Here is a 12202-nt window from a genome sequence, read left to right on the forward strand (position 1 = left end):
TAAATGTCGCAAGTATGCGTTTTTGTTTGATGCTTTCTCCAAAATATTTGTATATTTTAAGAAAGCATGATGATATCGGCCAAAATAGCCTCTTTTGGGGAAATTGTTGCCTCCACCATCAACGTATTTCTGCTTTAATCAATAAAAAACACACAAATACAAAACACACAGGGCCTACATTTATTATAAGCACTGTTTAAAAACAAGGTCAAGGAAGATTCATAGAAGGAATCGGACACGTGTCTTTGAAAGATTCACAATTGATGTTGATTGATTACAGTCGGGATTGTTGTGGATTGGTCAAGGCAAGCTTGTATTTTTATCCCAAAATAATCGTAACACAATCCAAACCTCCAAATATCTATCTCTCCTATGCTCCATGTAGCACTGAATATATGAGATTCCTCTTTGTAGATTATGTAATCGAAACAAAATATATTTTAAATAGCTTCTGTAATCAGTAAGGAATAAAACAACTAGTGTAAAATGCAATCTTTCTTTCTATTTTGAATGAGAGTGGCAAATAAATCAGGATGCAAGTTTGGATTTATGTTGATAAATCCCTACTTTTCTACCCAAGAAATGCTTCGAGCACAAACCCTGTGTTTCTCATATTCATCAGTGTTATTGGAGTTGTCTGAGAAGACTCCCATTCACTGTCAGACTGACAGAGCAACCGTGTCAGTGATATAACACAGCCAACCTTATCAGTTGTTCTGTGGACTTTTATCATAGTGTCAGAAAGAATGTATCTGTTAAAGTCATCCTAAAATACCTTTGAAATTATTCCATGGTTAGTGGCCTTTTGGCACGTGGACATTAATATGGTTTAACAAAAAACATACTGTATCGATAGTCAAAAATGTTGTACTAGTGCAGATGTTTCTTATGTGGCTAAGAGGCTCTTCTCATAGGTACCAAAAGGAGTCATTTAAGCAGTAAAATGATTTAAAGACAATGCTATAGCTTATGTGTGAGATGGTTTCTGTCTTTTGCAACCTACATTATCTGCTGCCTCCAGAGAATGATTACTGCTACAATCAGACTGATAGCACCAATAAACGAATACTTGCTATAATACACATACTTGTCTTAAAGGACCATTTCTAATTGGTTAATGTGAAATATCAGTTCTAATGATTCACTAACAAGAAAGATACTGATGACAAATGCAGAACATTAGTACAATTTCCAATCATAATAGAGATGCATAATTCATCTCTCAACACATTGACATAGGAAGCACGTGATAAAAATGAAAACAAGCTCATATTTTATAAACTCTGACATGCATAAAGAATTAACTGCTGCCGCATGCAAAAAAACACTTAAGTTACATAGCTTCTGTCACTGCGGCAAACTTTCAAACTATTGTGTACAAAATGTATCCATTTTTAGAGCAAAGTATTTCATAATATCAAGATGAAAAGACACTGAACGGTTCATTCAGATTTCACGCAGTGCTGAGACCTGAACACAGTGTCTCACAGAACAGTTCCTGGTAGGTTGCATAAATGTGTAACCTCACAATTAGAAAAAAAACCCGACTCAATTGTCGTTTAGAATTGAGTAGATACACCTCATGGTGTTTAAGAGCGCTATGCAGATTGAATCATTATTTGCTGATTTGCAAATTAAGTCACTCCATTCCCTTTTCAAATTCGACTCACCCAGCAGAACATTGGCTTCAACAGCTGTGGACTTCTTAGCTCACAACGAGGATGGTGTTTGGTTGATTTCGTTTTTTTATTATTATTTCAGTTCAATCTGATCAAGGTTCAGCCCTGCCTATTGTCTTGCAGGTAAAGACTGTGGCCAGTTCACATTTGGAGTACGGCTGTGTGCAAACTTTGCAGAAAGACTAGCTGTTTCGACGGCTTGTTTAGTGGCTTACTCTGATAGGTCACTGTCTTTGGAGGCTGGAGAATCTTTCCTTGCAGTCAGATTTCTTCCGATCAGACTTCAGAACATTCATCTCAGGACAGAGAGGTTGAAAACAGTGCTGGCCTTGTTTAGGTCTGACTTCAGGGCAGAGATGAACATTTCTGCTTTAAAAGACAAGGTTACGCAATGTTTTTTTTTTTGGTTGGTCATCAACAAAATGCATGGTAATTAATCTGACTGTTACCCACCAATTTAAGAGACTCTCATTTGAACCTTTTACTTTGGTCTTATTTTAAGACATCTTGAGTACACTGAATACTTTAATTGATTGTGTCCACTGCAAAAAGTTTCTCGCTACACAGCTTTTTAATATTGGAACTTAACACTCCCCCGTGCACTTGTTTCCTACTCTCATGGCTACAGGCTGTGTAAAGCGAGGATAATTTGACTAAAAAAAGCCAAACTCTTAGCTATTTCATCCAGCAGGATAAGGAATCACTGTTTCACATTCAGGGTCCACGAAGTAGCTTCAGCATTTGTTAGAAAGTTGGACACATGCTGTGTGATATGGAACTGTGTCAACCGGGGCTCCTTTCCCATCGCATGCCTATGTTTGGCTTTGGGTTTTTCAACAGAAAACTACTTGATCACCTTATAAGGTGCTATGAAAAAATGCAAGTGGGCATTATTAAGCCATCCCAGGATGAGAAAGTTAAATGTTTAGCCTCTTGGCAACCAGTAGGCCTATCTCTCGTTGTTGTGGTGACCTTGAGAAAGACATAAACACCTCTCAGCTCTAGAAATGCTGAACCTCTTTGCCAATATAATTGCCAATATAATTTGACTTATTTACTCGTGTGCATTGGGGTTACATGAGCCATAGCACATTATGATGAGTGGCTCCTAGGGCTGGGCGATATATTGAGTTTTTCGAAAAAATCACATTATAAGTTTCTTTCGTGGAGCTGCCTGTTCGCCTGTTTCTCCTCTCCTCGAGTCTGTCCCTCACACAACTCCGCCTCGCCTCCCTTCCTCTCTGAAACCGATCCCAGCCCCTCCCCTACCCGCTCACTCTCACACAAGTCCCGCATGCAGCAACAACATGGCAGACACGCGCATGGCTTGATGTTGTTTTCAGTCACCACAAGAGAGAACAACTGAAACTTTACTGACGTGTCGCGTCTGCACGTATTTCTACTGTGTCAGAGCATGTGAGCGCGAGCGGAGCTGAGAGAGCAGGCAGCGGGTTTTGCACAGAACACAGAGAGGCATTTTTTATCATACAAGTACCGGTCCGGTTCCACTCCGGTACCGCTGACACCACGAGGCCCCAAGCCGGACCCAGAATCCTGCTGTGTCCTACACACTCATCAACAGTATTTTCAGTCATAAATCGTCTTGATAGCTGGGGAGAGCCGAGTAGAACACTGAGCAATAATGACAGAGATGGCCTCTCGATTAAAGCTACGTCATGTCCACGTTGCGCACCCGTGCATGAATCGTATCGTACCGTACCGGGGCCGAGGAAGCATACTGTTGGAGCGCTCACACTGGTCAAACAATCTAGACTTTAGCCTCCATGTGCACCCTTGTGTGCATCCTTGTGTGCACCCATAAACACGCTGTGGATTTTTTTCTAAGTGCCTCTAAACACTGGCTTTTCAATTTCTAGCTGAACTGCCTGCAGACAGCTCATCAAATGGCCAAGATAGGAAAAGGTCAAAGTTTAAGGAACATTTTAATTTAATATTATTATTTATTGTGCAGCCTGTTTAATAGAAGTTCCTGTGTTGAGATATATCGGGTATCGCCATTCAGCTAAAAAAATATTGAGATGTGATTTTTGGTCCATATCACCCAGCCCTAGTGGCTCCTGTGAATTAATATGATAAGGCTTCTTTTTATGGGCTAAATGGTGAAGCCAGACATGAGCTGTGCATCGTGTAATTAGTTTATTCTATAATATGATCATGTGTGCTTGCTTATCTCCGGTGGTGCCTGATATATGGGGGGGAGTCTTTGTAAACCCCTTGACAAAAGCACCCAGTCTTTACAATAAGAGTATTATGATACGATAACTTGTGGTCTACATGAAAATTATAAAGATTTTTCATTATAAAACTCAGTCGATGTTTGGCTCTGACATTTCACATGTAGTTCTTGTAGCCCATGAGGAAAAATCTATTCTTTTCCCCAGGAGTAAAACAACATGAGATTTACAATGCAGTCAGACCAGATGCAAACCATAACCTAAAATACCACCTGCACATATTCTCCAACGCAGCCGTCCACTCCCCCATTTATGTGATTTTGCTGCACTCAAGTGGATGAAAATATTAGTACATATGGATTCATGTCATTTAAATTCCATGTAAACTGTCTTGGGATGAATGCAGTGTCCTTCATATTAACCCTCTACTACATGGAAACATAAGAAATCATTATTATTGCATTCAAATACATTATATTTGTGGTCCCGAAGTTAAGTGCAGAGTTATGTCTTTGATTCATCACTTGGATACATTAAGCTCACAATTACCTCAGAAAATCATCATATTAAACAGTTGAAAGGTTTGATTTCTCATGTATTTTAGCATATAATGATGCCCATGTAAATCATACGGTTTAAAATCAAACAAACAGGAACAACACTGCAATACACTTTGACATTTTATCCGCCGAGAGGCTATATGTGTAATTATTTTCATTTAATTTTGTGGCTATACTGCGATGACGTACGCAAAAGTGAGAACAAGGCGAGTCTCGCGATATTTACGCGAGGGGTCAAAGTGGACTGTGGCCATGTGTGTATGTTGCTGCATCTACTACAGGAGGCTAAGATACAGCTACAGTTAGCATCTTATGTGTAAATATTTTTACAGACATTCAAAGGGGTTAAAAAGCGGACTTACGTGTTTAGGAGACACTGTATTTTTTTCCACGGAATTGAACGTTAGTTGTTTGTGAATAGTGAGCTGTGCTCCGCGTTAGCTTCCGTAGAGTGCAGCTGATATAGTCGCATCCTTTTAGCCTCATGATGGCTTAGCGTGACATGTTTAAAACCCGACCACTGCTGAGTGCCTTAGCTAGCAACAGACTGACGCTGGGAAGAGACGGTGAGCAAACTTAAAACACTGTGTCGATGTAATTCAGTCTGCAAGCTGTCTGTGAAATACCCCTTTTGTTCGCTAGACTTATCCTCCTATTCTGTTTGTATTCGTGCTAATTGAGTCGTTCGTCACTGAAACTTACAGGACTTGTTGCTCCCCCGTCTTTGTAGCTCATAACGCGGCAGCACATCAACGTATCGATATGACGAATGATTCCCTGTTTCCCCACAGGTGGTCCTTGTAAGGTATTTTGCAGAATGAGTGAAGGATCCAGAGATGAGCAGACGGCAACGCTGCTGAAAAGAGCCAACGAGGAAAATGAAGGCTCTGCTGAGCAGGTGACAAAAAGAGTAAAAGCAGAGGTAGGAGACCAGACGGAAGATGAGAAGAAATATCCCAAAAAGAAGGTGGTCCTCCTCACGGCATACTCTGGGAAGGGATACTATGGCATGCAGGTACGGACTGCATCCTTGTTGTTTCTCCTCCAAGCACTTTTATTTTCTTACGTCTTTGCTAAATGTCCACGATTTTCTGTGTTTCAGAGAAATCCCGGAACATCTGAGTTTAGGACCATCGAAGATGAGCTGGTCACTGCGCTTATTAAATCAGGTTGCATTCCCGAGAACCACGGCAACGAAATGAAAAAGATGTCCTTCCAAAGATGTGCCAGAACAGATAAGGTACGGGATGTCACGGCGTATTTTGACAAGCCTTCATAGGAGTTTGCGTGCATCGTTATTATCGGTATGTCGTTGCGACTAACTGAACCGGTGTTTGTCCACTTGGATTTTGTTTAGGGTGTGTCTGCAGCTGGCCAAGTGGTGTCCCTAAAACTGCGGTTGATTGACGACACCGTCGAAAAAATCAACGAGCATCTGCCACCACAGATCAGAATACTAGGTGAGACATTGATGATAATCCAGCGTTATTATCTGGCGTTTGTGAGGGTTTTAACGTTCAAAATGTTTTGCTTTTGTTCAAACAGGACTTAAACGGGTCACACAGGGTTTCAATTCCAAAAACAACTGTGACGCTCGTACATACGCCTATATGCTTCCAACAGTGGCCTTTTCCCCAAAAGACTATGATACTGGCAATATAGCAGCCTTTCGCCTCGAGCCAGAGACACTACAGAAGGTGAACCGTCTGTTTGCTCTCTACAAAGGCACCCATAACTTCCACAACTTCACCTCTCAGAAGGCCCCGAGTGATCCCAGTGCCCGCCGCTACATCACGGAGATGTCTTGTGGAGAACCTTTCATCAACAGCAATACTCAGTTCGCGGTGATCACTGTGCGAGGCCAAAGCTTTATGCTGCACCAAATCCGAAAGATGATCGGCCTGGTGATTGCGGTTACAAAGGGCTACGCGAAGGAGGAAGTGGTGGAGCGCAGCTGGGGACAGGATAAGGTAGATGTTCCTAAAGCGCCAGGACTGGGTTTGGTCCTGGAGAGGGTTCACTTTGACCGCTACAACCAGCGATTTGGGGGGGACGGGCTGCATGAGCGGCTGGACTGGGACGGCGAGGAGGAGGTGATCAAGGCCTTTAAAGAGGCTCACATTTACCCCACCATTGTTGAGACAGAGTGTCAGGAGGGCTCCATGGTCAGCTGGATGTCCACACTTCCTATCCACGACTTTGAAGCTACAGCCACAGCTACTGACTCACGAGACACTAAGGACCAGAAACAGGTATGTGGAAACAATAACAAACCATATTTATTTCAAAACCCTGATGTTTGATGTTAAAAATTGATTTTGTTCATTGTTTGTTCCTTTTCCTGCAGGACAGTGCGGCTGTAGGAAATGACTCCGATTAGATCATCCTGCCTGCTGAAAGAAGAGATGTTTTCTCACCAAAACATGTTCTCTCTTTTGTTGGGAATTGGCTTTCTTTTTAGTATATCTTCCAATATTTCCTTTTTTTAACAACAAAACAAAGTGGGATTCAATTTTGCTTCACTTATACAAATGTTATGAAACAAACAACAAAATAATAAAAGTCTCTCTTCTTTATTGCACCCTAATTTGTGTCCTCATGTTAATTTCCCCCTGTGACAAATGTTGATGCCCCTGCAAATGTGTCTCAGCCCCATTACTGTTGTTTGAATGTCTTGTAAGCTTAAGGATAGGTTTGGATTTGTTTTGCAGAACAATATTCACTTTACCATATGTACATTCTAAGACTTAGAGGTTGCTGAAGCTAATATGAGGGTTCCACACGGTTGTATATGACAGGAACTGTAGTAGTGAAGATGGGGTATACACACAGGACATCATTTATTTTAATTTTATCATGATTAACTATTACTTTGAATTCATGTTTTCATAAAAAATGTGTCGACAGAACAAGGCTTATAGGCTCTCAATGTACATTCTTTTGGTAAAATGTACTCTCACTTGATAAAACCGGAGCCAGACCTTCACCCTCCAGCCACCAGGGGGCGACGACACAGTTGAGTGTTTAGGACGTATGTTGCATTCAGGATCTTGTAAACAGTATAGTAAAGTAAAGACCCCACCTCAAATTGTATTACTACCCATATCACCGCCCAATTGCCACAGTTCCATGTCTCTTTATTATGTAAATACTTGGGAATATTTAATGTGTTCTTATTATTTTAAACGATTGATGAGATATCTAGGATGCTCCACGATGTTTGGAAAACGTTGAGTTGTCGTATTCCTGAAATGTCACGTGAACGCAGCATCACTGTAATCATGGCGCCGGCCAAAAAACGCAACGTGAGTTCGGCAAAAACAACAGAAAAAGGTGTAAAAAAGGCTAAAATTGACCTTAATACCAAAGTCGAGAGTATACTTGAGTGTAGAAAAAATGCCAACGACGTGTTTGACATCCTCGAGTTCCTTGAGGTAAATATACACACCTAAGTTTCACTGTTTTAGCACCTCCACTGAATACACGATGTCTAAGCTAGCTTCATTGACTCCAAGTAGGATGACAAAATTGTTTGTATTCTCCGTGTGCGTTTTCAGTCAGAAAAAGAGAAGGACATTGTCAACGCTGTCAATGCGTGCAGCAAATTGTTCAGCTCCATGTTGGAGAAGAAAGAGCTGTTTTTGGGGAAACTGCCCGGCGAGGAGGAGGAGGCGTTGAGTGGTGAGTAACTTAGCACAGGCTGATAATGCATAATGATTAGCATCAGTGCTAGTTATTATGTGATACACCAACACTGTGTTGTACATTGTCTTCAGCCGTCATTCCGTCTGTTTCTGGTTCAGGAGGGTTCAGTGCCGAAGAGAAGTACCGCATGTTCATGAGACACCGTTACAACAGCTGCGTGGAGATGCTGCTGCAGCACCTCGGCAGTGAACTCCATGTTGTCAAGGTGAGTTTACTGACAGCTCAAATGATCACTCAAAGACAGAGAGTCACGCTGATTGAAATTAACGTCATCTGAATGTGTAGGACTGTAGTATGGGGGTCATTATTTCACACCTTGTTCTCTTTGTAAAAGTCTTGTTTTTCCTCATAACTGTCTGAATACAGGAGAGTGCCCTGTGCTGCCTGATGAAGTTTGCTGCAGGAGAAGGACAGCATCCGCTCGAAGACTTGGACTGGAGCGAACATTACAGCTTCCCAAGAGAACTCATCCAGGTAAGATTTTGTGTCACACAACCGGGTCATCATCAAGACATGAAAAAACATTGAAAACATCTACCAAGCTTTTTTATCATCAGTGGCACAGGCATAATATTTCTATTATTCATGACCAGGCAGTGGTGGACAGACTGCTGCCCAACACTACAGACAACTCCCTGCTGATCTCCAGGTTCCAGGAGTTCCTTGAGATGGAGGATGTCCGCTATTATGTCATGAGCTCCGTCCGTGAGAATGTGGGCAAAGTCATGGACAAAAACAAAGGGGTAGGCGCATGCGATGCTCATTATCCTGCTGTAGCTGTTCTTGTTTATTGTCATTTTTTACATTATTAAATATGACTTAGTTTGCTGAATGCTGTTGGCTTATCTTGTTCCTCTCAGGCAGTGGTGCCCATATATCAGAACAACGTGTTCACCCTCATGTCCAACATCAGCATACCAAGCCAGGAGTCGGAGCTCACCAACTTTATGGTCAAACAGGAAGGTGGGACTATTTTTTTGACAGTGGCGTAGTGTTTCTTTCTTCTGTGTGTGAAGAAAAAAGGCTGTTTTTGTTAGTTTTGCACCTGAATGCAATATTTTCAAAGTCATTAAACTGATGTATTTTTTTTCCCAGCCAAGCACGAGGACTGGAAAGCTGCTAAATTGAATGTGAGTCAAATATTTTCAATCAGATGTTCACATTTCTGAACTAAATATTTCTGAAATACAAGTTTAAATCTTGTCCTTCTTTAAAAGGAACACAAACGTGCCTTTGAGAGGATGTGGCTGGGTTTCCTCAAGTATAAGGTATTATAAAAATCTGCACCATCATGCCTAAGTATCTTTTGTAAAAGGTATTTTCTGAACACATCACTGTGCCATCTCATCTCTCTGTTTTAGTTGCCAACCAACATGTATAAGAAGATCTTGGTGATCCTCCATGACTCCATTTTGCCCCACATGAGTAAACCCACACTGATGATTGACTTCTTGACGGCTGCCTATGAAGTCGGTAAGTCGTGCACGTGGCTCCAACAACGCTGTGTGAGCTGACTTATGTGAAATAACCATCCGGGCATGTTCACATCTGGTCTCATGTTTTTGTTGAACAGGTGGGGCGATTAGCCTGCTCGCCCTCAATGGGCTTTTTGTCCTCATACATCAACACAACCTGTGAGTATTAGAAGAAAACATGATTAAATTGGCCGCTTTTAATAGTCGCATGAACTACAGTGATGTGTTGAAGCAATCCTGAATCTGTAAAAGTAGACTGAAATATGTTTTTGAATGGAATAAATACTGTTCTATGTTTGTGTTTGCAGAGATTACCCAGATTTCTACAAGAATTTGTATAATCTGCTGGAACCTTCTGTTTTCCATGTGAAGTACAGAGCACGCTTTTTCCACCTAGCTAACCTCTTCCTTAGCTCCAGGTAACATCATTCATGCTTCACTTAAAGTTTGTTTTTTACCCTAATTGTATATATATGTGTAAATATATAATTAGTTGTGTGAATCTGTCCTCTTGGAGCTCTGTAAAGGTGCACAGTTGAGGATAATACTATATCTAGTTGGCCTGTATACCCGAGATATAGATTGCAAGCTAAACTGTTGTCCACTGTTGAGCCCCACTGATCTAAATGGAGGTCAAGTAACACTGCAGTAGAAGTTTAGTAGTTAAACTGTTAACCTATTAATTTGCACCCCCCTATTCAAGACAATTACCATAAAAAGTCCAAAAGCATATATGCATTAGTAACATACATGCTGTTTATGTGTTTGTGTTCTCCTCCAGTCACTTGCCAGTGTACCTAGTGGCTGCTTTTGCCAAACGCCTTGCTCGTTTGGCTCTCACGGCACCTCCTACAGCCCTCCTCATAGTGCTCCCCTTCATCTACAACCTGATCCGTCGCCACCCGTCCTGCAGAATCCTTATCCACAAGCCCAGCGCGGCAGACGGTGAGCGTCAGTCACTCTCCAGTTTATGGTTGGAATTTCATTATGAGATGTTTGTAACAACTCAATATATCAGAGGTTTCAGTCTGATGCATTATATTTAAGACGGCTTGTGAGATTACTGTGTATTGATGTACAATCCAAGGATATAGGTTAGGATATATGTTGATGTTTCTATTCATAATGACAGAGGCTTTGGAGGACCCATATCTAATGGATGAAGAGGATCCTGCTCAGTCCCGGGCCTTAGAGAGCAGCTTGTGGGAGATTAAGGTGTGTACAGCACGTGATGGTTTTGGATGTGTAAATTAATCATCCATGACACTGACTACACTTGAGCTATGACTTGTGTCAGCCAAGGGTTTTGGCATGTTGATTGGAAAACAAGATGAGGGAATAATTAATTTTCAACTACAGTTCACATTATTTTCTTCTCTTCCTGCAGACGCTGCAGAAGCATTACCATCCGGATGTGGCCAAAGCTGCTATGTCGATCAACACACCTCTGTCGGCGCAAGAGGATGACATCTGCGAGGTGCTGGAGATAACAACATACGAGGTGATGTGACACTAACAAACTCACAATAACACAGTGTGTATTAGTGCATAGCAATTACATGGAAGCTGATCCTAATAATGGTAATACTCCTCTTATACTCCTCGTCGTCTGAGTAGCATGAATAATCTGTCCTGTGTTTTTTTTTATCCTCAGCTGATGGAAAGAGACCTGAAGCAGAGTAAGATCAAGAGTGTCCCACTGGAGTTTGAAACTGCCACACAGTTACTAAAAGCAGGAGGGGATGTGTTGGGACAGCACTTCTGTCTGGATTAAAACAAGGAGCTGCATTCACAGTGTGATTTACATTGTGACCACATCAGAGCAGCAAGAGTGGACAGGCTTCTCAGAAATTAATTTGATCTGGAGTTGTGTTATTATGTTTTTTTCCATGACTATTGGTGTTTTTGATATGTAATTGTTGTACATCAGTAAAAACATTTTCCAAATATCATGAATAAATGTATTTTCTTGTATTAGGCACATTTTTGGGACACATGGGATTTAATTTCTATTGAATTTAGAAGCCTTTTAATTTTCATAAACACTGTATGGCCAACATTATTTTTGATGATCAGAGTTCTTCCATGTTAATTTAATTATTTTCATAATGGGTGTGTATGGTGCACAGAATGTAAAGCCCCATGAGACAACTGGTATTGGGCTGTATAAATGTACTTGACATGGACTGAATTAACTTTACAAACATTGCAGCTCTACGGTGCTTAGTAGCTTTAACGGTTAATCTCAGTCCCTTTACTACAGCAGCAGTAGCCATTCAACTAAAACACTGCTGCACCCAGACTATAGGCTACCCAAAGGTCCACATTTCATCAGCTCGGTTGAAGACACAAGTGATAAAATGAGGATCACTATTGGATTTCTGCTTGTCAGTAGGACAGGAACATGACTTCAAAAACGAAGCTAATCTCTGTGTACTTAATGTGTAATTAACTACCACTGTAATATGTCAGGGGTCTCTGTGTAAGTGATGCACAGCCACACAGGCGCTTCCACCGGTGGGGGGGAGCCAATCAGGCAAAGTGAAAACACCTGTGTGGATGGACCTGTGTGCGCGTGTGTGTGTAGG

At 41.4% G+C, this 12202-nt stretch overlaps 2 protein-coding genes across 3 annotated transcripts; both read left to right on the plus strand.

The window, feature by feature from the left end:
* The first annotated feature begins 4685 nt into the window (after positions 1–4685).
* Positions 4686–7006, plus strand: pus1 (pseudouridine synthase 1). The gene is made up of 6 exons (XM_084034661.1): positions 4686–5000; positions 5226–5449; positions 5537–5674; positions 5792–5894; positions 5980–6686; positions 6782–7006. The coding sequence occupies exons 1-6, from the start codon at positions 4937–4939 to the stop codon at positions 6812–6814; spliced, it is 1269 nt and encodes a 422-aa protein (XP_083890787.1). The 5' UTR covers positions 4686–4936; the 3' UTR covers positions 6815–7006.
* A 687-nt stretch (positions 7007–7693) lies between these two features.
* noc4l (nucleolar complex associated 4 homolog) lies at positions 7694–11552 on the plus strand. Of its 2 annotated transcripts, none has more exons than XM_084035236.1 (15): positions 7694–7868; positions 7992–8115; positions 8238–8344; positions 8506–8613; positions 8733–8882; positions 9000–9102; positions 9235–9269; positions 9357–9407; positions 9501–9612; positions 9713–9773; positions 9923–10033; positions 10396–10559; positions 10747–10829; positions 11002–11115; positions 11269–11552. In XM_084035236.1, exons 1-15 carry the CDS (start codon positions 7716–7718, stop codon positions 11386–11388), a joined length of 1596 nt encoding a protein of 531 aa, XP_083891362.1. In that variant the 5' UTR covers positions 7694–7715; the 3' UTR covers positions 11389–11552. The 2 variants fall into 2 exon arrangements, with proteins under 2 accessions (XP_083891362.1, XP_083891363.1); XM_084035237.1 differs by having other exon boundaries at positions 7992–8112; positions 11269–11551.
* Positions 11553–12202: the final 650 nt, after the last annotated feature.

The sequence above is a fragment of the Eutrigla gurnardus genome (genome assembly GCF_963514095.1).
Source record: "Eutrigla gurnardus genome assembly, chromosome: 19".
Taxonomy (NCBI): domain Eukaryota; kingdom Metazoa; phylum Chordata; class Actinopteri; order Perciformes; family Triglidae; genus Eutrigla; species Eutrigla gurnardus.

Coding starts and splice junctions, on each gene's coding strand:
- pus1 (XM_084034661.1), top strand. CDS start 4,937: ATGTTTAAAACCCGACCACTGCTGAGTGCCTTAGCTAGCAACAGACTG. Junction 5,675..5,791: donor GATGTGCCAGAACAGATAAG/GTACGGGATGTC, acceptor GATTTTGTTTAG/GGTGTGTCTGCAGCTGGCCA. Junction 5,895..5,979: donor ACCACAGATCAGAATACTAG/GTGAGACATTGA, acceptor TTGTTCAAACAG/GACTTAAACGGGTCACACAG.
- noc4l (XM_084035236.1), top strand. CDS start 7,716: ATGGCGCCGGCCAAAAAACGCAACGTGAGTTCGGCAAAAACAACAGAA. Junction 9,103..9,234: donor CTTTATGGTCAAACAGGAAG/GTGGGACTATTT, acceptor TTTTTTTCCCAG/CCAAGCACGAGGACTGGAAA. Junction 11,116..11,268: donor TGGAGATAACAACATACGAG/GTGATGTGACAC, acceptor TTTTATCCTCAG/CTGATGGAAAGAGACCTGAA.